The 22,460-nt window shown below is 34.9% G+C and overlaps 2 protein-coding genes across 2 annotated transcripts; both read right to left on the reverse strand.

Moving 5' to 3' along the window:
* Nucleotides 1–1,014: 1,014 nt before the first annotated feature.
* On the reverse strand, nucleotides 1,015–3,598 carry LOC129421343 (interferon-induced protein with tetratricopeptide repeats 5-like). The gene is made up of 2 exons (XM_073866793.1): nucleotides 3,510–3,598; nucleotides 1,015–3,209 (listed from the first exon to the last, which is right to left on the reverse strand). The coding sequence occupies exons 1-2, from the start codon at nucleotides 3,512–3,514 to the stop codon at nucleotides 1,874–1,876; spliced, it is 1,341 nt and encodes a 446-aa protein (XP_073722894.1). The 5' UTR covers nucleotides 3,515–3,598; the 3' UTR covers nucleotides 1,015–1,873.
* Nucleotides 3,599–4,557: 959 nt separating this feature from the next.
* Nucleotides 4,558–7,956, reverse strand: LOC129421342 (interferon-induced protein with tetratricopeptide repeats 5-like). Its single transcript, XM_055176797.2, has 2 exons — nucleotides 7,842–7,956; nucleotides 4,558–6,389 (listed from the first exon to the last, which is right to left on the reverse strand). The coding sequence occupies exons 1-2, from the start codon at nucleotides 7,862–7,864 to the stop codon at nucleotides 4,961–4,963; spliced, it is 1,452 nt and encodes a 483-aa protein (XP_055032772.2). The 5' UTR covers nucleotides 7,865–7,956; the 3' UTR covers nucleotides 4,558–4,960.
* Nucleotides 7,957–22,460: the final 14,504 nt, after the last annotated feature.

The following is a 22,460-nucleotide window of genomic DNA, read 5'->3' on the forward strand; positions in this document are numbered from 1 at the left end:
TCCATGACGATTAAAAACTGAAACTTAACGTGCCACGAATGCTTTGCTGTTTCACGAAACAGCTATACAAGCTACAATTAATGTTAGAATATTCCTGCATGTCTATTTACAGGAAGTATACTATATCCTAATGTTAATTTTGCTATAGGCTATTGTACACATACGTTTTTTCTTTCTAATCTTTCTAAAAGTCTTTTATTTTAATAATGTTGGCATGAAGCATTTAAGCAACTTAGGTTGTTTCTATAAAAATATTATAAGCCCTTAAAATAAATAAAATGTTTAGAGGTGTTTTGTTTGCTTGATTCATAAATGACAAAAACAAAGTTCTGGATTATTTTGTAGCCTAAATGTTATTTTGTTACCAGTGAGACAACAGGTGCCAGGCAGCCATTTACCACAATACTGTTGCCATGCGATAAGAAAAAAGTTTCCCAGTTCCTGCTGCTGAAAAACACTCCCACATCATAATGCTTCACTGTTGGGATGAAATTGTGCAAGTGATGAACGATGCCTGGCTTCCTTCAGACATAATGTCTCAATCAGCTCCCTAACTACGGATGTAGTGAATCACTATCGTGTACACAGTTTCGGGCACAGGACTCTGGCTCACTTTAAATTGGGAGTGACTTAAAGGTGTGTATGATCTAATGTATAATTTAAAGGTGGTGTCTGTACATTTTAGCAGCATCTAATGATGAGATTGCAAATTGCAAACAACAGCTCACTCCTCAATTTCAAAACACATGTGGTAGCCGCCACAGAACAAACATGTCATCTTAAGCTTTGTTTATACTCGCGCCTTGCTCCGCACCACAAGCCTCCGCTGATTGCATGCATGTCTCAACAAACGGACAAGGCTTTTATAGTTGAACGCTCGCTGTTGCACTATTCTTTGAAACGACAGGGGCCAGCTTGAGCAATCGAGTCCAAAACCAACAAAAAGTAAAGAACAGAAGTCAACCCTGGTACATCAGAGCTTGATATATAAACATAACAAAAATAAAACAACAATCTCTTAAATATGTCTTTATTAAACATAATTATTTCATCAACATTTAACTAAACAAACAATACAGAAATCTTAAGGTTTGTATTTTATTCCTCACCCAGTGGTACATTCAATACAAATATAAGTCAAGAATACTGAATCATACGTAAAAGAATTCATGTTTTAAATGTAAAAGTTTCCATATAGTATGAATTGTTTGCATGGATTGAGTAAAGAGATACGTCACAGTTTTGCCTGCTCTGCCAGAATCACCCCGAGGTCGGTCATTTTCCGATGCGGAGCCATGCCTATGGTTACAAAAATTGCCATGCACACAGCGAAAACAGATCTTGCGCACCCAACACGCACGATCGCCCACTCCATGTTTACATGATTTTTGCCGCACACCAAGGTGCTCATGCAAAATGCGTCAAGTATAAACAAGGCATTAGACAGTTTACTCTGTAGTACAGTTTGTCCATTTAGGGCTACTGTACAAACATGGCGATGACTTCCATGTTAGGAGACCCGCGGTGTATGTAAATAAAAACGGCTCATTCTGAGGTAATAAAAACAATACAGTTCATTATGTAAAGTTTTTATACAGCCCTGATAATATAGTTGTGTATATAACATTGCATTTCTGTCAAGAGATCCTTCTAAAAAAAGTTACACAATGCACCTTTAATTCATAGTTAAAGACAAACATGATTTACTGTAAAGCTGCTTTGAAAGTTTGGGCAGTACTGATTTATAGAAAAAGCTAAGCTGACTTTGATGATTGTTATATTGTAATGAGTTGTAAATAGCAACTTATATTAATTTGTTAAGTACGCCTCCTAATACAATATAGATTGTGTACTACTCATGTTTGCTTGTAGATTAGAGAAAATGCTCACAGGCAGTGAATTGTTTCTCACCTGTGACTTGCTTAATAAATTTAAGTATCCCTAAACCCATTGTGTCATTTGTGTTATATGATAAACGCTTGTTAGCAATCTTCCTCAGATTCTTAGCACTTTTCTTCCCATCTCGTGTTCCTGGTTTCATTTTCAAGCAATCTTTGTAGTATTTGATGGCCAGATGTTGATTTCTTTTTCTGTACTGCTGGAACTCCCCATAATACAAGTAAAGTGCTTGAACTCCCTCGGGTTTCTCCTTAGCTGTGAACAAAGCTGTTTGAAACACTTCTTCAGCCCGATCGATTTGTTCGTCCTCACTGTAGAGAATTGCCAGTTGTGCCATTGCAATAATGAAGTCACTCTTTAAAGTGATAGCCTTTTCAAAATGTGAGATGCTTAAATGACGAAATCTCTGACTCTCAGGCTGCTCCCTAATAATCTGTTTATAGCAAAGAGCCAACTGATGGTGTATGAATGCTGAATTTGGAGAAACATCCAATGCTCTTTTTAACACGCTAATGGACCGGTCTAAAGACCCATAGGTTCTCATGTATTTTCCCACATATCGATTCACATGTGGACTATCTGGAGACATCTCTAGAGCCCTTTCCACCAGATCCTCAGCCTCATCAAACAGCTTAAATTCAGCGAGTTTCAGAGCTAAAAGAAGCTTCAGTTCATCATTATCAGGGTTTGTTTCTATCGCCCGCCTGAGTTGATTTGTGGCAGATGAATTCTCCGGACTCGCACATTTAGTTTCTGTTCTGTATAGTACAATGGCATAACCAGCGTTCCACTCACCATCTTCTGGCTCCAACTCCAATGCCTTTTTAAAACACTCCTGAGCTCTGCGGTAGTATTTCCGTGAAAATTTGAACAAGGCCCAGGCCTTCTCACCAAGCACTTGAGGATGAAGAGCTGAAGTAGAGACAGGTGGATTTTTTTGTTTGATCTTCTTTAGTTTTTCCAGGTAACTTTGGCATTCAGCGTAATGTTTCATGTGATAGTGAACCCAGGCAAAATTTCCATAAGTGACAATGAGCTTCTCATCACAGTTGTCTCCATAACCATCTTTGGTGAGCTCCACAGATTTTTTTAAGTTTGTTAAGGCGTCCTCATGAGAACCCAGCAGATATTTGACGTATGCCAAAGAGTTGTGTGTGTGTGCGGTCCCTGCCTCCTGACCCAGCTTTAAGTCACGATGCTGCTCCAGTCTTGTTAAAAGATCTGTGAGGTTTGTGTCTCTTTTATTCATATCCCAAGTAAAGTGACATTCCAGCTTGGCCAGTTCCGTAAGAGAGTTATCCACTGTACAACTGCGTTTAATAGAAATACATTAATTAATTTGATAGGGAACAGTTGCTCCCCTATATAAAGAGTGTATACTGACAACTTTTTACATATTTACTAGTTAAATGTTCATTTTGTTTTTAAAAGTTGAATTCTTAAATGCAGATATTTTAATAAAAATATAAGATAAACAATGACACGGGCATTCAATCAATTTGATGATACGTGTCCCAGGCTGATACGTGACCATAATAAACACGTTTTTTTACTACACAGTTTACGACCTAAAATCAAACAAAAGTGGAGCTATGAAGACGAAAACAAACCTCATTTTCTGCGTGACAAACGGATTTGTAATTTCGTGCGTAGAGGAAATGGGGTCGGTTACGCAGTAGAACCAAAAACGAAAGTACAATGGTCAATAATAATACGATGGACATCGTCTATGTAACAGGTGAGCATGCGCAGAGTTCACTAAATGGACAGGTGCAGTTAGGGCTAGATGGCATACTGCTCCTGCCAAATCTCGCAAGATGTTGGGTTGGTAAGATTAGGATCAAAACACCGCTCATTTGGCGAGATTTCACGAGATTTGCTGTATGCCTTCTAGCCACAATCGGCAGGTACACGCGGCCTTTACGTTACGTCAGTTATTTTATGTTTACATATAAAATATATTTACACCGAGGTGGTCAGTACATAATTGATTTAGTTACATTTTCCAAACATCTGTGGTTTATTTCCAAGCATCAGTGTTTGTCTTAGGAACATTTTTACTGCACTACATTTTATCTTGTGTATTCCTTTAGCCTATATCGCATATTAAAACGTATTTACATTAAAATTGTGTGCTTTTACATTTACTTCAGTAAAAGTAAGAAAGGAATTTTTACCTAAGTAAATAAAAGAAAGTACTTAAATATTCAATGTAAAACAAAAATGAGTATTTATGAAATGTAGTGAATTAAAAATTATGATGATGTTTTCAAAAAAAAAAAAAAAAAAAAAAATTCGAATATAAAATACGAATATCAATATTTGAAAAATTACCTATAAGTTAAAAGTCAAATACCTCTGTATTTACATAGGCCTAATTTATGTCGACATGATATAACAGTGGTATTTTAGCTTAATATTCTTACTGCATTTTTATTAAAGGAAACATTTTAGAAATCTTGTGAATTTAACCTATGTAGCATATGTAACCTATTAAATATTACGTATTATGCTATATTATGATATTTGTTATAACATGGTTAGTTATCAGCAGGTTCCTTCGTTTAATTTATAAATCAATAACTACATTCATTTACAAAAGATTTTCATCCACATGAAAAAAAATGTGTTTTGATGAGAAAAGGCAATACAACAATGTAACATTCAAAAATGATTATTTAATACACTAAAATTATCTTGGTGATATACAGTAAACATTCAAAACATTCAGTATTTAATTTTACAAATACAAAGTGCTTTATAGGAAAAGTGTGTAACTATTCAACAAGATAAATGTATCAGGTTAAAATATTGTGCAGCAAGAAAGTAGGTTATATTTTGAAACAGATAAAAAATCTTTTAAAATTTTAAAAAGAGAAGACAGAAAACAAACAATAATTATTACCTTAAATAAATACATTCATTTTAATTAACAAACAATCACAAAATTGGCACGAGTATTTAAAGTGCAATGTTGTGTAACATATAATATCAGGCAATGATAATCTGTATAGAATACAGTATAGAATCTATTTACTGTATGATTGTACTGAATGTAACTTTACTGTATGGACATCTTGAGGTCACAAAGATTCCTGAGGTACTCATCATTATCTACATAACTCAGAGCTTTCTCATAGCACTCAATGGCTTGACGATTCTCTCCTTTTTCTTTGTGAAGGAATCCTAGTATAGCATAAGCTTCACCATCCTGTGTGTTTTCACGAATACGTTTCTCTGCAATCTTTTTCAAACTGTAATAACTTCTCTTCCCTTCAGGTGAACTTGGGTTCAACTTCAGGCATTGCATGTAGTGCTCGATAGCTAAAGCTTGACGTCTTTTGCAGTGCAACTGGAATTCAGCGTAGTAAAAACTGACCAGGTATAGATCATCATTTTTCTCTTTGGCTGTTTGGAACGTCATCTGAAACAACTCTTCAGCACGTGAAATTTCACGCCGTTCACCATAATGCAGTGCAAGATCACTCATTGCAGTAATGAAGCAGGGTGCATGGACGATAGCCTTTTCTAAATGATAGATGATCTGATCACGAATCTGTTGAACCCAAGACCCTTTAGCATGGTGATTTCCCTCTTGCAGCAGTTGGATTTTCTTTATCTTATAGCAGAAAGCTAGCTGATGATGTATGAAACTTGAATTAGGTGACTGCTCAAGGGCTTTGCTCAACAGAGCAATAGACCTGTCCACACATCCTTTTATCCTGAAGAATTTTCCAGCATATCGCATGACGTGTGGATGATCTGAAGATCTTTCTAAAGCTGTCTCTACTAAGATTTCAGCTTCATCATATCTCTTGTATCTAATTAGTCGCATTGCTAAAAAGACTTTAAGAACATCATCATCAGGATTTGTTTCGATGGCCCGTCTCAGTTGCTTGATTGTGGGTGAATTCTCCATAGTGAAGTCCTCAATCTCTGTCCGAAACAGAGCAATGGCATAGCCAGCGTTGCATTCACTATCTTCTGGTTCCAGCTCCAAACCCTTCTTGAAACATTCTTTGGCTCGCTCGTAATATTTGTGAGAAAATTTAAGAAAGGTCCATCCCTTCTCACCAAGCACCTCTGGAACAGATGAAGCCTCAGTTGCATATCTTTCATTTATCGTCTGTAGTTTCTGCAGGTAACTTTCACACTCTGTATAGTTCTTCATGTGGTAGTTTGCCCAGGCAAGGTTCCCATATGTGACAATGAGAGTTTTGTGAAATTCCTCCTCATGGTGCTCTATGTAGAGCTTCACAGATGTCATCAGATTGTTAAGTGCTTCTTCCTGAAACCCCTGAAGAAATTTAACATATGCTAAAGCACAGTAACCACGTCCAAGTGCTTCTTTTTTTCCAAAATCCAACTTAAGCTGTTCTTCCAGGCTGTTGAGAACTTTAGGTAGATCTATGTCACCTTTTGTCAGAGCCCAAGTAAAGTGACATTCCAGCTGGTGAAGTTTTCTTCTCAAGACCCTTTCACGATCCATACTGATAAAGAAAGATCAGATAAACAAATGAGAGCTCTATTCGATAAACAAACAAATAAATAAATAATGATATAGAGCTATATCACACGACTCCGAGAGCGATATTGCTTTTATACAACAGTTCGACGGCACACGTTTGAAAAACTAAAACAGGAAAACAACAATGGAGTTATTTTAAAAGCCTCTTTGTTTGGGAACTACTTTCTTCCACCACGGATTTGAAGGCCAGAATGACATGTAACACTTTCGGCTGTTTTGAATATCATAATAACTCAATGGACGGATTCGCCGTTTTTAAATATAACAATTTATTGGTCACAAAGTGTAGTTTTAAGATTAGTTAAGTCGAGAATATATATGTATAATATTCAAATCTGCAGTCGATAAGTAAAGATAGTGCCAGTTTGGACGTCTGCTTAGCAAGATTCGGTACTCGAGATCCAGAGCAATGAGTGGACGTCAGGGTTCACTCGCCCCGCTGACCACCGCCCTATCTGGGCTACATCTGTGACAGGGATTCCCTGGCTCTGGTGTTGGCCCGCGGTCTGTGTTTGATGGTCAAAATTGAGATCAAATCAGCAGTATTTGGTGTCATGAAACTATTACTTGTTTTCTTATTCATATTTTGTGTTGTTATTGTTTTGGCGCGAGGTAAAAGTTAATAAAACTATATTTATATAACGTTGTTTCCCATTTAATCTTAACGCGATACGAGCACTCACTTATTATTAGTCTTGTTCTTGTCATTACCATATAAAACAGATTTCCATAAGTGTCACAGATGTTTTTGCATGCTGCTTATAAATATATCAGTGGCGATATCTCATAACGTGTTTTAATAGTCATGTCACGATAAAATAAATTATCAATTGTCCAATTTAAAAGCTGCAGTGCTTACTTTGCAGTTCCACGGTGTTTTCGCGTTCTGAGAAGAGAGATCGCTTCAGAGAATTAATTGTTTTTATTCCTTTTTCCAAGTGTTAATCGTCCACACGATGTGACAATACTCCACTTAAGTTTAAAGTTACATCCAAGAGCGCTGATCTTTGACGGGATAAGTACTTCCAATTGGGATTCACAGACTGATTCACGAGCTAGTGAACTAACGAGACACACGGAGAGTGTTTAAAAACAGCGCGTCTGTGCTGTCAGAGATGAGCCTAATAAGAACCTCCATTCATTCACTAATACTAAAATGACGAGTAGGTGGCGGAATGATACGAAAGGTGAAGCGGTTACTGTGCCGTTATCAGTACAATATCGCATAGCTCTTAGCCAATCAGATTTCGAGAACCAGAAAGAACTGTTGTATAAATATATATATATATATATATATATATATATATATATATATATATATATATATATATATATATATATATATATATATATATATATATACAATCTTTTCAATAAATAAACTATGCTGGATACATAATAGCCAAATACTCACCTCATCTTGGATGTCTGTATCATAAATGATGAGGAAGATAGGTTGGGTAGTGCTTCATATGCTCTGCTGAAGCTAGGAGGGTCAAACTCAGAATGGAAACTGAAACCAGAGAGAGAGAGAGAGAGAGAGAGAGAGAGAGAGAGAGAGAGAGAGAGAGAGAGAGAGCGAGAATCTTAAAGCTGTTTTGTAATGTTACATGTTTAAATACAGATTTCCTATAACTTTGTTAACTTTCAGTTTACACTCCTCAGATAACAATGAATTTCCTGCCAAGCTTTTCATCTTTAACATTCATTTCTCACATACGTCTACATGTATAGGAGTATATAGATGTACAACTAGTGATATCTGTGAAATGTGTGTATGTACAGTTACTGAATGAAAGAGTAAACTTGGTCTTGTTTGAAACTAGACACTTGACATATTGTTGCCCAATAGTCATAACAGCTCAGAGTAGGAAGAGTAAAACAAGGTAAATTGAAAGTGACTTCTGATTTCTTTGAATAAAATTCACTTTCAGCAAAAAATGTAAGATATTTTGATGTCAAAAACCTGAGGACATCAGAGGTAAACTGAATGTCTGACCAAGTTGTGATTCAAATTTGAGAATGATTCTCCAAAAAATGTGGTTTCTGTGAGCTTTAAAAAAAATCCAGGTCCACGTCCTTTTATAAAAAGACTCCAAGTAAACACATGATAACACAATGACATGATAACCAAATAAGAATGAGTCAACACCTCATAATGTATATCAATTCAGAACTTCTTTGCCCATCAAAACACATAGTAAAAACAATTTCAGAAAAAAAACATTTGCACATTATAACAAAATACTTCTTGTTTTGAATGTGGTTGATCACAAATGAAATCCAGATTCCAGTCCTCATCTGTGTCAGTTTATTACGGTGGCCCTGAAGTGCAAACCACAACAACTAATTACTAAACAACAACAACTTAAAAAACACTACAGCAAATTAAAAAAACACTACAGCAAATTAAAAAAACACTACAGCAAATTAAAAAAACACTACAGCAAATTAAAAAAACACTACAGCAAATTAAAAAAACACTACAGCAAATTAAAAAAACACTACAGCAAATTAAAAAAACACTACAGCAAATTAAAAAAACACTACAGCAAATTAAAAAAACACTACAGCAAATTAAAAAAACACTACAGCAAATTAAAAAAACACTACAGCAAATAAAACACTACAGCAAATTAAAAAAACACTACAGCAAATTAAAAAAACACTACAGCAAATTAAAAAAACACTACAGCAAATTAAAAAAACACTACAGCAAATTAAAAAAACACTACAGCAAATTAAAAAAACACTACAGCAAATTAAAAAAACACTACAGCAAATTAAAAAAACACTACAGCAAATTAAAAAAACACTACAGCAAATTAAAAAAACACTACAGCAAATTAAAAAAACACTACAGCAAATTAAAAAAACACTACAGCAAATTAAAAAAACACTACAGCAAATTAAAAAAACACTACAGCAAATTAAAAAAACACTACAGCAAATTAAAAAAACACTACAGCAAATTAAAAAAACACTACAGCAAATTAAAAAAACACTACAGCAAATTAAAAAAACACTACAGCAAATTAAAAAAACACTACAGCAAATTAAAAAAACACTACAGCAAATTAAAAAAACACTACAGCAAATTAAAAAAACACTACAGCAAATTAAAAAAACACTACAGCAAATTAAAAAAACACTACAGCAAATTAAAAAAACACTACAGCAAATTAAAAAAAACACTACAGCAAATTAAAAAAACACTACAGCAAATTAAAAAAAACACTACAGCAAATTAAAAAAACACTACAGCAAATTAAAAAAACACTACAGCAAATTAAAAAAACACTACAGCAAATTAAAAAAACACTACAGCAAATTAAAAAAACACTACAGCAAATTAAAAAAACACTACAGCAAATTAAAAAAACACTACAGCAAATTAAAAAAACACTACAGCAAATTAAAAAAACACTACAGCAAATTAAAAAAACACTACAGCAAATTAAAAAAACACTACAGCAAATTAAAAAAACACTACAGCAAATTAAAAAAACACTACAGCAAATTAAAAAAACACTACAGCAAATTAAAAAAACACACTACAGCAAATTAAAAAAACACACTACAGCAAATTAAAAAAACACACTACAGCAAATTAAAAAAACACACTACAGCAAATTAAAAAAACACTACAGCAAATTAAAAAAACACTACAGCAAATTAAAAAAACACTACAGCAAATTAAAAAAACACTACAGCAAATTAAAAAACACTACAGCAAATTAAAAAACACTACAGCAAATTAAAAAACACTACAGCAAATTAAAAAAACACTACAGCAAATTAAAAAACACTACAGCAAATTAAAAAACACTACAGCAAATTAAAAAACACTACAGCATGAGGAACACGAAGGAGGATGCAGATGCAGGTTACAAACAACAATGACATTTATTCAAATAAATAACATCAAACCAAACACGAGCAACAAACAGTAAAAACTGGAACAGAAAAGAACACGGAGCACATCTAACGAGTAACAGGTGACGACAGGCGACGATGAACCGGTGAGTGAATGACAGAAAACAAGGGTATAAATACACAGACAATCAAACAAGGAACAGGTGTAATGAGTTAATGTAATTTGGACCGAACAGCGCTCTTCTTCGGCCATCTTGGGCCAGGCAGAGAGTTCAACCATCGTGGGAACCGGCTTAGAAGATTCGACCATTGCGGGTACAGAAGATTCAACCGTCACAGGAATCGACCCAGGAGGTTCGACCATTAGAGGAACTGACTTGGAAGGTTCGACCATTACAGGAACCGACGTAGAAGATTCGACAATCACAGGAGCCGACTTGGAAGACCCAACCAACACAGGAATCAACCCAGAAGGCTCAACCGCTACAGGAACCGACGTAGAAGGTTCAACCGTCATGGGAACCGACCTTGTCCCCACCTTTACTTAACCCACTGCATCCATATTTGACCGGTTCATCTGTCAGGAATTGGAACGAGAGATGAGGAACACGAAGGAGGATGCAGATGCAGGTTACGAACAAAAATGACATTTATTCAAATAAATAACATCAAACCAAACACGAGCAACAAACAGTAAAAACTGGAACAGAAAAGAACACGGAGCACATCTAACGAGTAAGAGGCAACGATGAACCATTGAGTGAATGACAGAAAACAAGGGTATAAATACACAGACAATCAAACAAGGAACAGGTGTAATGAGTTAATGTAATCAGTCAATGAAAGTCCAGGTGACAAGAATCAGAGAAAAACACAAAACACGACACAGATGGAACTGTGACACCTACAACTATTTGCTATGTATTAGAAACTACGATGTCATATCCACACTATTTCTGACGTAGATGCAGGCGGCGCAGGTGAGCCACTACAGCTAATGGTAGACCTATTGCGAGGGATATGAGCAGGGGCGCTGCTAGCAATTTTGGGCCCTATGAAAGTAGGTCGGCCCCCCTACCATAATCATTTCGCACCAAACACTCAATCCAACCTAGCTATTCAAAGTCCTTGTCTGCAATTTAATAATACAGACCTATTTTTTTGTTTTGACCACAATTAGCTGTATTTATAGAGACCTATGTCTGCAGCTAATATAATTTATTGTGCAGATGTAAATGTAATTGAAAAATACAGTACAGTATTTAAATATTCAGAGAAAATACAACATTCTTAAACAAAGATTAAAGGTAATTGTGACCATGCCTGTGAAAACTCAGCTGAAGTATTTATTTAAGGTTTACTGTTTTCTACATAATATAATCATACATAATATAAAGAATATTTTGTGAAAATAAAACTTGATATCTTTAATATTGACTGATTAATGTCATGTCAGCACGATTGAAATCAGTGAAATTAATGCTTGAGATCAAACTGTGATGCTCTTTATCTCACAATAAGATTTGAGACTTAACTCTGATTTTCAAGGCAGTCTTAGTGACATACTGTATACTTGAACTGTTACACACACCAATAAAATTGTAACATTTAAAAATGGCAAACAACAACAAAGCATCTTTTCTAGAAACTGACCTTCTGCCTTAAATAAGACTGGATCAAAAATGCTTGAACGAAGCTTGTATTATAATTATTAGCATTATTTATAAGGTAAAGAACAAGTTTCACACACCAGCAGCTTCAGTAAAGCAAAAATAACAGCACATTATCCCTCTGGGGTCTAAGAGGTTTTTAGGGCCCTGGGGACGTTTTGACATGCACTGACATTTGGGCTTTTTTCAGTTGCTTAAAAACATATTAATGCCAAAAAAAATGTTTATGCGTGGTTTTTGAAAAAGCTAAGAGGAACGAGCTTTACCACCCTTTTGGGTGTACTGAAGTCCCGGGGTGGCGTAGTCAGAGTTTTATGCAAAATCCTTTCTTTCATCACAAAACTATCCTCTCACCCCCCTCGTCATACCACACAGATAAACGGGTAACAGGAGAAATATGGTACCTCTCCTCCTCCTCATACACACCGAATGACAATATCTGTTTTCGATCTCATTTACATCATTTAAAAGCAGACATTCCAAGCATTATGTAGACATGTATCTTTGTTTCTATGACAAGTATTCGTTAAGTTACAGTTAATTTTTCTGATGCGTTTCTGAAAGGACTTCACTGAGGGAGAGAGAACAAAATGCGCATTATGTTTTATTTTCTTAATTTTGCGAAAAGCACAACATTCTGATTTTATTGGGAGTGGACAGAAAAAAACAGACACTTTAACGTTTTAAATGATGTATAAATCATAGCTGTATGTCCAAAATCAGCAGCATAATCTAAGTCCCTTTGCGGAGTGATTGAAAAATAAAGAGTTTGCCGCAGTCGACCCCAGAGTGTTATGAAACCGTGAACTCGAGAAAACAGCTACTGTTAAATGATTTCCACTGATTTCTTAAAGCTGTTGCAAGGTGAGAAGCTTTAATATACATTACTGGACTAGTTTAGCCTTTGTTGCATTTCTGTTTTATCACAATCAACTGGATTCTGGACTGCATAAAAATGCATTGTGTTACAAAACATTGAAATGTTTAACCGCTAGCATTACTAGTTTATGTTAATTAGCTTATACGTGCTACGTTAATTAACAGCTTATGAGGGCTGAGCAAAGACTTTACAATGGAAATAAAACTGTATTGCTCCAGCGTCACATTGTGTAAACTGCATTTTTTTTTTTTTTTTTTTTTTTTTTAGTGAATAAGTGTTTAATGTCTTTCCAGATTTTTTTTTTTTTTTTTTTTTTTTAATTCAAAACATTGTATAGATAACAAAAATGACAAATTATAACAATGACAACAAGAGTATGAAAAACAAACAAAACAAAACAATATAGAACAACTAGGGGGAGGTATAGGTTAAGTGTGTTATTCATAAATAATAATAAATAGAATTATAAGACCTCAAAGAAAGGAAAGGAATTACATACAGATAGAGTTTTTAGAGCTTTTTTGTTCTCAGACATTCTGATAGTAGTAAAGTATTTTTCAAACTCATTCAAAAAAACAAGAAAAAGAGGTTTTGCTCTCAAGTATTTAGATTTATGAATGTGGAACTTTGCAAGTAGCAATATCAGATTAATAATAAAATACTGATTTCTCTTAGATTTATCATAATCCACAAAACCTAATGCCACATCCTTCCAAAACAACATACATTCATTGTAAATCTCTTTTCTAATAAATCGTAAAACATCTTGCCAAAATATCTTAGTGAATGAACAACACCAAAAAAGGTGAACTACAGTTTCTTCAGAATTGTCACAAAATGAGCAACTGGAGGAGATGTCCTTCTTGAAATGTTTTACAGTAAGTAGTGGTTTCCAGGGTAACGCATATGAATTATTTTGAAGGAAATTTCTTTTACTTTATTGGTTAAGAAATAGAAATGTGGAAGCATCCAGACTTTTTTTCCAGCATATATTTTCTACCACATTATTCCAATAAGCAGTCACAGATGGCAAAGAAACAATGTCCTACTGGAATAATGAACGGATTGATCTGTTATTATTTTTGTAGGGTGACGAAAAACACAATTTTCCAACAAATGTATCAACCAGATTCAAAGGTACTGGATGAGGATTATAATGAGCACCTCTCAATAAAGCAAGTACACCTGAAGGGATTGAACCCATCACTATTGAAAATTCTTTGGGAGAAACAGGAAACTGAAAATGATCCAGAAATTCCTTATATGAAAACAAAAACCCTTGAGAATTGATTAATTGACTAACTAACAAAATATTTTTATCAACCCAATTCTGAAAAAATATAGATTTATTTTTGTACAAAATATTGCAGTTATTCCAAATAAAATACTTATGAGGTGAAAAATTGTGCTTGAATATCAGAGACCAAGCCAAAAGAGCCTGTTTATGAAAAGCTGATAGTGATGCTGGTAATTTTTCAATTTTATAGTTACACAGAAGAAGAAAATCAAGGCCACCAAACTGAGAAAAAACATAATTGGAAATAAAGTTCCATAAAGACACTGGACTTTTCCTAAAATGTTTTAAACAAGAAATTTTAAAGGTATAGTTTAAAGTAGGGGAGAGCGGGGTATGTTGTCACACTTTTCACACTGTCTAACATTTACTGAGCACCATACATCAAAATGGTATAAATCTCATACCAAATGAAAGAAGGAAGTCTTGGGCACATATGTTGTATTCATAACATCTTTATATCTTATCTCATTACAGAGTTGTAGACTGTTGAATAGTGACTGTGCACTTGTGACAATTTGCCCCATCGGAGGGTAAGTTGTCACACTAGGGCGGGTAAGTTGTCACACTAGATTATCTAAAAATAAGAACACAACTACTTAATTGTGAATATTGATTTTAATTTTTAAACTCAAACCAAACTGGAAATATAAACATCCGTGCCTGGAGAATCTGGAAAAACAATTATTTCAATCCAAATAATGCACATTTCAATTAAGTGGCAAGACCACTTTACTTTGAACTTTGGTTCAAATGTTCTATGGCTTTCACATAAAACCAGATAACTGAATGGAACGCTGCAGATAACTTGCTTAACTTAACATGTTTAACCTCTGAACAAAACAGACGCCCTGTATGACTAATAGGACTCATCTCCAGAATCACAATTCTGACACACATAAATTGCCTGGCCTGAGGTGCAAGCATCATGGGCCCAATTGTTGCATTTTACACATTTTACCCAGGTCTCCTTTGGACGACTCTTTGAAAATGGCTCTACACAGACGAGGCAGAAGCACTCTTCATCATCTGATGATGACTCTTGCATGATTTTTCTTCTTTTAGCTGCCTTGTTTTTCATAGGTCCAGATTTCTGCTTCCCTTTCTTTTGAAACAGCTTTTTGCTAGATTGAGGCTTATTCTTTTCTATATCATGTTTTCTGAGCATGTTCGATGTGTTTGTTTGTACAGGGGCAAGTTGTCAGATGTGACGACTTGCCCCAAAGTCATTGAGACAACTTGCCCCATACTTACTTGTGTGCTAATGTTGTCTAAATCTCAAGTTTAGCTCATCATATCACTTTAGCTAAAGTATCAAAAGACACTTTACGGTCTCCTCTATTTTGTGCAAAATAATCATTTTAAACATTCACACCTAACAAAGTTGTATTGCATAAAATGTAAAGTGATTTTTTTTTACTTTTTAAGCAGAAAAATAAGAAAATTGTGCTAACCTCAGATTACAGTGATCTTGACCACATGTGAACAGGAAGTTGACTATAGAAGAAGAAGTCACATAAAGTGGCTATTTGATTTTTGACATAGAGCCTCTAGTGTTGCAGTTATGAACAGTGTGACAACTTACCCGTGTGACAACTTACCCCGCTCTCCCCTACTAAAATCCAGAAAATTAAGGCCACCCTTTTCATCAACGTTCATTACAACAGATTTTCTGATATAATGAATAGAGTTTTTCCACAAAAAATTAAAGAGTTTCTGGTCAATAGTTTTACACAACTTTGGCTCCAAGTGAACAGATTGAGCAGCATAAATGAGCCTTGAAAGGCCTTCAGCCTTAGTAAGAAGTACCCTACCTCTCAAAGAGAGATCTCTTTGTAGCCACTGATTAAATCTCTTCTGAATTTTATCCGTAAGTGGTTGAAAATTAAAGATACACCTTTCTTTTTGGTCTTTCACTATATAAACTCCTAAATAACAGACCTTTTCTTTCACAGGAATACCATGAATAAATGGGTCATTGCAGCTTTTAATGGCCAAAAGCTCACATTTATGAACATTTAAATGTAGGCCCGAGGCTTTAGAAAAAGACTCAATAATATTTATTGCCTGAGGGATCTGCATAGCATTTCTAAGAAAAAGAGTTGTATCATCAGCAAGCTGACTGATGATCACCTCTCTTCCAGCAATATCTATTCCTTTCAGATTACTGTTTTTTTATGTGAAGACAGAGAAGCTGAGCTGCAAGAAGAAAAAGGTAGGGTGAGATGGGACATCCCTGCCTAATTCCCCTTGAGATTTCAAAACGATGGGTTGCACCATGTTTTAGAATAACAGAACTACTGCCATGTATAGAGTTTTTATGGCGTTACAAAAGAAATCGCCGAATCCAAACCTTTCAAGACACTGAAAAATAAATGTATGTTCCAAAGTATCAAACGCTTTATAAAAATCCAAGAAAAGAAGAAAGCTATCATCAGAAATTAAATTAGAGTAATCTAAAACATCTAAAACTAAACGTATATTATTTGAAATATGCCTATTATTAATAAATCCAGATTGAGCCTCATCTATTATAGAACTGAGCACTTTTTTTAATCTTTTAGAAAGTATGTGGGCCAAGACTTTATAATCATTATTTAATAAACTAATTGGGCGCCAGTTGTCGATATAGAGCAAATCCTTTTTCTGTTTAGGAATAAGGGAAATAATTCCTTGAGTCATAGTGGGAGGAAGCTTGCGATTTTTAAAGCTCTCAGTAAATACTTTCAAAAGAAAAGGGGCAAGAATATCTGAAAATTGTCGATAGAATTCTGCTGAAATGCCATCCTTGCCCGGTGATTTGTTAAATTTAAGATGTTTTATAGCATCAGCAACCTCTACTAATAGTATATCCTGATCGCAAATTTCTTTCTCTGAAGCACTAATTGAATGTACATTTACTAAAGAATCCAAAAAAGAAGTGGCAGTATCAACACAGTAGTTGGATTTATAAAGATTAGAAAAAAAATTATGACAGAAATTAGAAATGGTACAATGATCGTCAGAAATAACACCATTGATATTCAGATGGTGAATTGTGCTGTGATTACCCCTTTGTCTTTCTAGACTGAAGAAGTAGGAAGAATTTTGTTCGCCTTTTTCTAACCACTTAACTCTGGACCTGACAAAGGCTCCTTCTGCTTTACGCTCATAAATCTCATCTAATTTGCAATGCAACTCATTCAATCGCAAGCTCTCTTCAGGTAAAAGCAGGTCGGGAGGCATCATAAAAAGAGAGGTAATTTCAGACACAATTTGCTCCTCTGAAGCTCTATTGAGTTTGGAAAGCAAACTACCATAAGACCTTAAGTATTTACTGACTTCATATTTTAGGAGTTCCCAATATCTACCAAAGGCTCCTTCCTTTTGGGCTAAGTCCCAATAAATAGAAATTATTTTCTTGAGTTCTAAATTAACTGAATCATGTCTTAAATGAGAAACGTTCATTTTCCAAAAAGAACTACGATATGGTGCTACAGAGGATAAGAATCTAATATTAATAGAGATTGCCTTGTGATCAGTAAGAGGAGTAACAAGAATATTTACTAAGACATTCTCTTTGGGAATGCTGTCTGTGAGAAGCCAAAAGTCTATGCGAGACTGCCTGGTTCCATTTTTATTACTCCAAGTATAAGTTTTTTGATTCGGGTGCATCTCCCTCCAAATATCTACAAGATTGTATTTTTGCATAAATGTTTTTAAAGTATTACATGAAGAACCTGACTAGGGGGCCATCTGTCCATCATATCATTTAAAGTAATATTAAAATCTTCTCCCACGATCAAAAAAGCTTGTGGATATTTCTGAAACCAAACAGAAATGATACTTTCTATTGATTCAAAAAGTTTGTCATTCTCTGAATTAAGGTTGTACCCATCAACATTAACTAGTATAAAGATAAAATTATTCCAAGATATAAGTAAACATAAAAAATGACCATAAGTATCTGAGAATGTCTCCAAAACATTTCCAGAAAAAGTATTTTTTAAAGCCGTTACCCCTGCAGATCTCTCAGAACCATGACCAAACCAGAGATCATTGTTCCACTGCGATCTCCAAAATTTTGCATCACCAGTTACAGAATGTGACTCTTGAAAGAAAACGAAATCAGTTTTAAGTTGCTTTGCAAATAAAAATAAAGCTTTCCTTTTAACAATGTCTCTCAACCCCCTAGTATTAAGAGAAACTAGTGATAAGGACATGTAAGAACAGAACAAATAGTAAGGAACAGATCAGAGTTCAGTGAATAAACGAGAAAAAATGTTGATTGTCCGAGCAACATCACGTGCAAAACAAGGAGTAGCCTTAACACAAGATCTGTCAAAGTTAGCACTTAAAACAGCAACTTCAAGTAAACAGCAATTTAAACAGTCTCCGATGGACTATTGCACACAGGGAAAAGACGTGAAAACCATCACCTGTTCTAGACAGTGGATATCAACGGCATAAATATCATATCTTGATTTCTCCTTCGCCGTGAATAAACGCGCGAGCACCTGCGAAGAATGCCGTTTTCCCCGCATCTCGTGCCTGTTTCACCAACGGCCACAATTTAGAGCGCCTTTCACGATCTCCTTTGGAGAAGTCTTCTTTGAAAAGAAGACCATTAGCTTGGAGAAAGGTAGAAGTCTTGGCCCGCTTCCAAATTTCGTTTCTCAACATTCGGGATGTAAACCGAATAATGATGGGTCGTGGACAGGTGTCAGCTGCGCTTTTCTTGCCCAGGCGATGAGCGATGTCAATCGTTTCCGAAAGCCGACCGGAGTCTTCAGGAATTAAAGTTTGGCAGATCTTGATGGCTTGCAAACGCGCGTTTTCATCCCTGTCTTCAGAGACACCATATAACCTTAGATTCCATCGTCTGGAATAAGACTCCATCTCATCCATTCGCTGTTCGAGCATTTTGACTGGCTTTTCCAGGGCAAGTACGCGACCCTCCATCTTACACATCTTATTCTCCATCTCTTTAATTTCAACAAAAGCAGTGTCAATTTTCTTACTCAACTCATCAATTCTCTCGGTATTGCCGCTCACCAACTTTTCAATGCAATCAGACCGTTCATTAATAAGCTGAGAGAGTGTGGCGATAACTTCAGCATTGGAAGAGGCGGTTTTAATTGACTTCATTGTTTTCTTCTTAGCTGCAGGTGATTCGCTCGGGGTCACCGGTAACTTCGGGAATTCCTTTTCATCCATAATCATCTCTGCAAGGTCATTCCCTTCGGTTCCGCTTAAACTGTAATCGTGACCAATACTAAGCAGCGTGTTTTCACTGTCCCTGTCTTGCTTTGAAGATGACTGCATTTTCCTGTTTCTTTTCTTACCTCCCATCCAAGGTGATTTTAAAAACCACTACAGATGTTATGCTAAGCATACAGCACTACCAAACAGGTAAAACTGTAGTTTACATCAATTTAGGCTAACACATTTAACTTTGTGATGTAGAGCTTGACAAATCGCGTCAGTTCAGGCGGCCATCTTGGTCCGAACTGTGTAAACTGCATTTATAGTAAGGAAGTGTACAAATGCTGATGTCATAGCAAATAGCAGTAAATACACACACCTTGTTCTCTTCTGAAGTTCACTCCGCACTGTGAGACCGAGAGTGCTACACCCAACCAAAGGATTAACATTTTGTAAAAGTTTATCTTAGACTAGATCTCTGTCCAGCCAGCCGATGTTGGGTTTTTTGTGTCCCTACTACACTTTTGGTCCAAAGAGTTTCATTTATCATCCTGCATCTCTTTATATGAGCACTACCATAATAAGCTTTGTTAGTTAAATTCAATGTCTTCACACATAATTTGTTATCTATTAACAGACATTTATTTTTAATAAGACTCAATGAATTTAATTAGACCAACAAAATTAAGCCCAACAAATGTAATATGTCTTGATTCAGTTGCAATTCAGTGGTGCTATGTAAAATTCTGGGCTTTCCAGGGAGATTAGTTGAAAATGCCTTATAGCACCATCTGCTGTTTTGGAATGCATGGTCACATTTGTGAGAAAATCAAGTTGTGAGAAAATCATTTCTCATTCTCTCGCATTTTCTCTTAAATTGTCTTTTGTATTTTCAAAGTGTTTTCTGTTTGTTTGTTTGTGAGTCAAGTTTCCCTTTTAAAGCAGATTGAGTTGTTTGCAACATGCTGGATTTGTTTGTTTATATGGCACAATATGTACTCCATACCATAAGGCAATTTTGCTAGACCAAGTCCTATCTAATGGAATGAGGAAGATACTCGTTAATATCACAATAAAAGAATATATTTCAGAACAAGCTTAAATTGTAAATAAATGAATGTTGGCATGCATATGATGGCAGGAATGGCTTTAAGAAATAAATAAATTTTCGAACTTAGTCCTACTAGTCATGTTTTTATATCAATTTTCTGCAGTCGTGTTTAATGTCAACTTGATAACCTGCGCGAGGACGTGGATGTACTGAAGAGCTATTTATTTACATAATTTAAATTACTGTTAGTTTAAATGTACTTTCATCAAACAACTATACATCATTAAAAAGTGTTGTGACTTAAAATTTAGTTTTTGACCTTTATTTTAATCTGAAAATCCTAGTGACAGTAATTTCTTCATTTTTGTCAGGAGTTATGAAAATGAAAAACGGTACATACCTTTAATTTGAAATATAACCCTCAGCCGCACTCATTGATAAAAACACTCCTCCGTGATCGTCATAAAAGCACTCGATAAAACAACATCCATCTGGGCTTTTAATTCAAAGTATGCATATTTGGAGAACTATTACTTCAATTTTATATGTTTACTTCAAATTTCTGCAGGGGGGGTAATATTTCACCCATTTTTATTTCAAAATGGCGATATGAGCAAGTTTGAGTCTGCAGTCGTTCAAACTCAGTTTGTTTCATTCATACGTGAAGCCGGAGGGCGCTAAAGTCTCAATATGAAACTTTCTGAGAAAGAATAAGACGTCAGAGCTCAGCAGCAGCTGTCAGTCAGACGTGAACTTGAACAGTGACCTGCAACGAGCGATCGCTGTTTTTATAATAACATGCAAATAAAGATGTTTTGATGTTTTAAAACCATGGAGACAATAAACACGATTAAGATTATATATGGTTTGTCTGTATTTTTAACGCTATGTCTGTTATTTTCATAACAGTACTATATATTATAATGCTATGCTAAGCTAACAGCATAAATAACATAAAATTGTTTATTTTCGGTCTTATATTATGATCCAAAGCCACATCAGATCACGCATGATTGTTTAAGCACTCGACTTTTGATGTTATAATGTGAGTTTTATTATAAATGCTTTTATTTGTCGTGTTTTGATGGTATGCTAAGCTAACGTACTAGCTGTTCTGTAAACATCTGCTGTCTGGAGATATGAGATATGTGTTTCTATGAATAATTTTGACTGGTAAAGCTTCTTTAAGGTAAGTTTCTTTTTGTAAGAAAGGACTTTAATAAAAAGAAAGTGAATTGAGACAAAAGGAGGAAATAAAACACTAAATAGAAATTATGAGCAATTAATAATAATAATAATAATAATAAAATAAACATTTAGACAGCCATATCCAGGATTAAAAGTTGTTAATGACTCATCCGGATGCTTATTTAATGAGTCTGTTTAAAACACTGAGCAATAGGACAATAAACTGAAAGGATGTTGTGAGATATAAATAAACAAACATTAGCTTAGCATTTTTGCTGTTTTCTCTAAATAAATTTACATGACATGGGTCTAAAAAACATTTCATAAAATACAGAGTTTTAGAGGTATCATCTTCAGATTTAAAACAGAACATGGTCAGACCTGTGGCTTTATCTGCAGAGCATTTCTAGATTGCTCCAAGGCCAATTTCATTGAGATTTTCATAACAATATTTCATACATGTTTGGTGGAGTTTATTAAAAAAGTATAATTTAAGCTCTCTATAACAACTTTTTTCATTATGACAGTAACTAATGTTCACCTCTTAATAAACTTCCAAGTGTCTGCTTTCAAATGAGACCAAACTTATGTTTTTAGTGCAAAGACTTCATAAACTGTATCTATTTTAGTTTGGCTATGACAGTTTTTGTGGGGGGGGGGTTCGGAAAATGGAATGAGGGCTAACAGGTTTTAATGTCTACAGTTTTGGTACATAATATCAAACATGTCATGAATGTATAGAAATGCATTGAAAGTGTTAATGTGAAAGCAAAAATGTTAGTGACAATAGTGAGAACTCATAGATTCATTAATCCATCATAAAACATTATATGAGATAAAGAAATTATTACGAATAGTTATTCACTAAAACATTTTATTATAGTCAGCAC

The sequence above is a fragment of the Misgurnus anguillicaudatus genome, chromosome 4 (genome assembly GCF_027580225.2).
Source record: "Misgurnus anguillicaudatus chromosome 4, ASM2758022v2, whole genome shotgun sequence".
Lineage (NCBI taxonomy): Eukaryota > Metazoa > Chordata > Actinopteri > Cypriniformes > Cobitidae > Misgurnus > Misgurnus anguillicaudatus.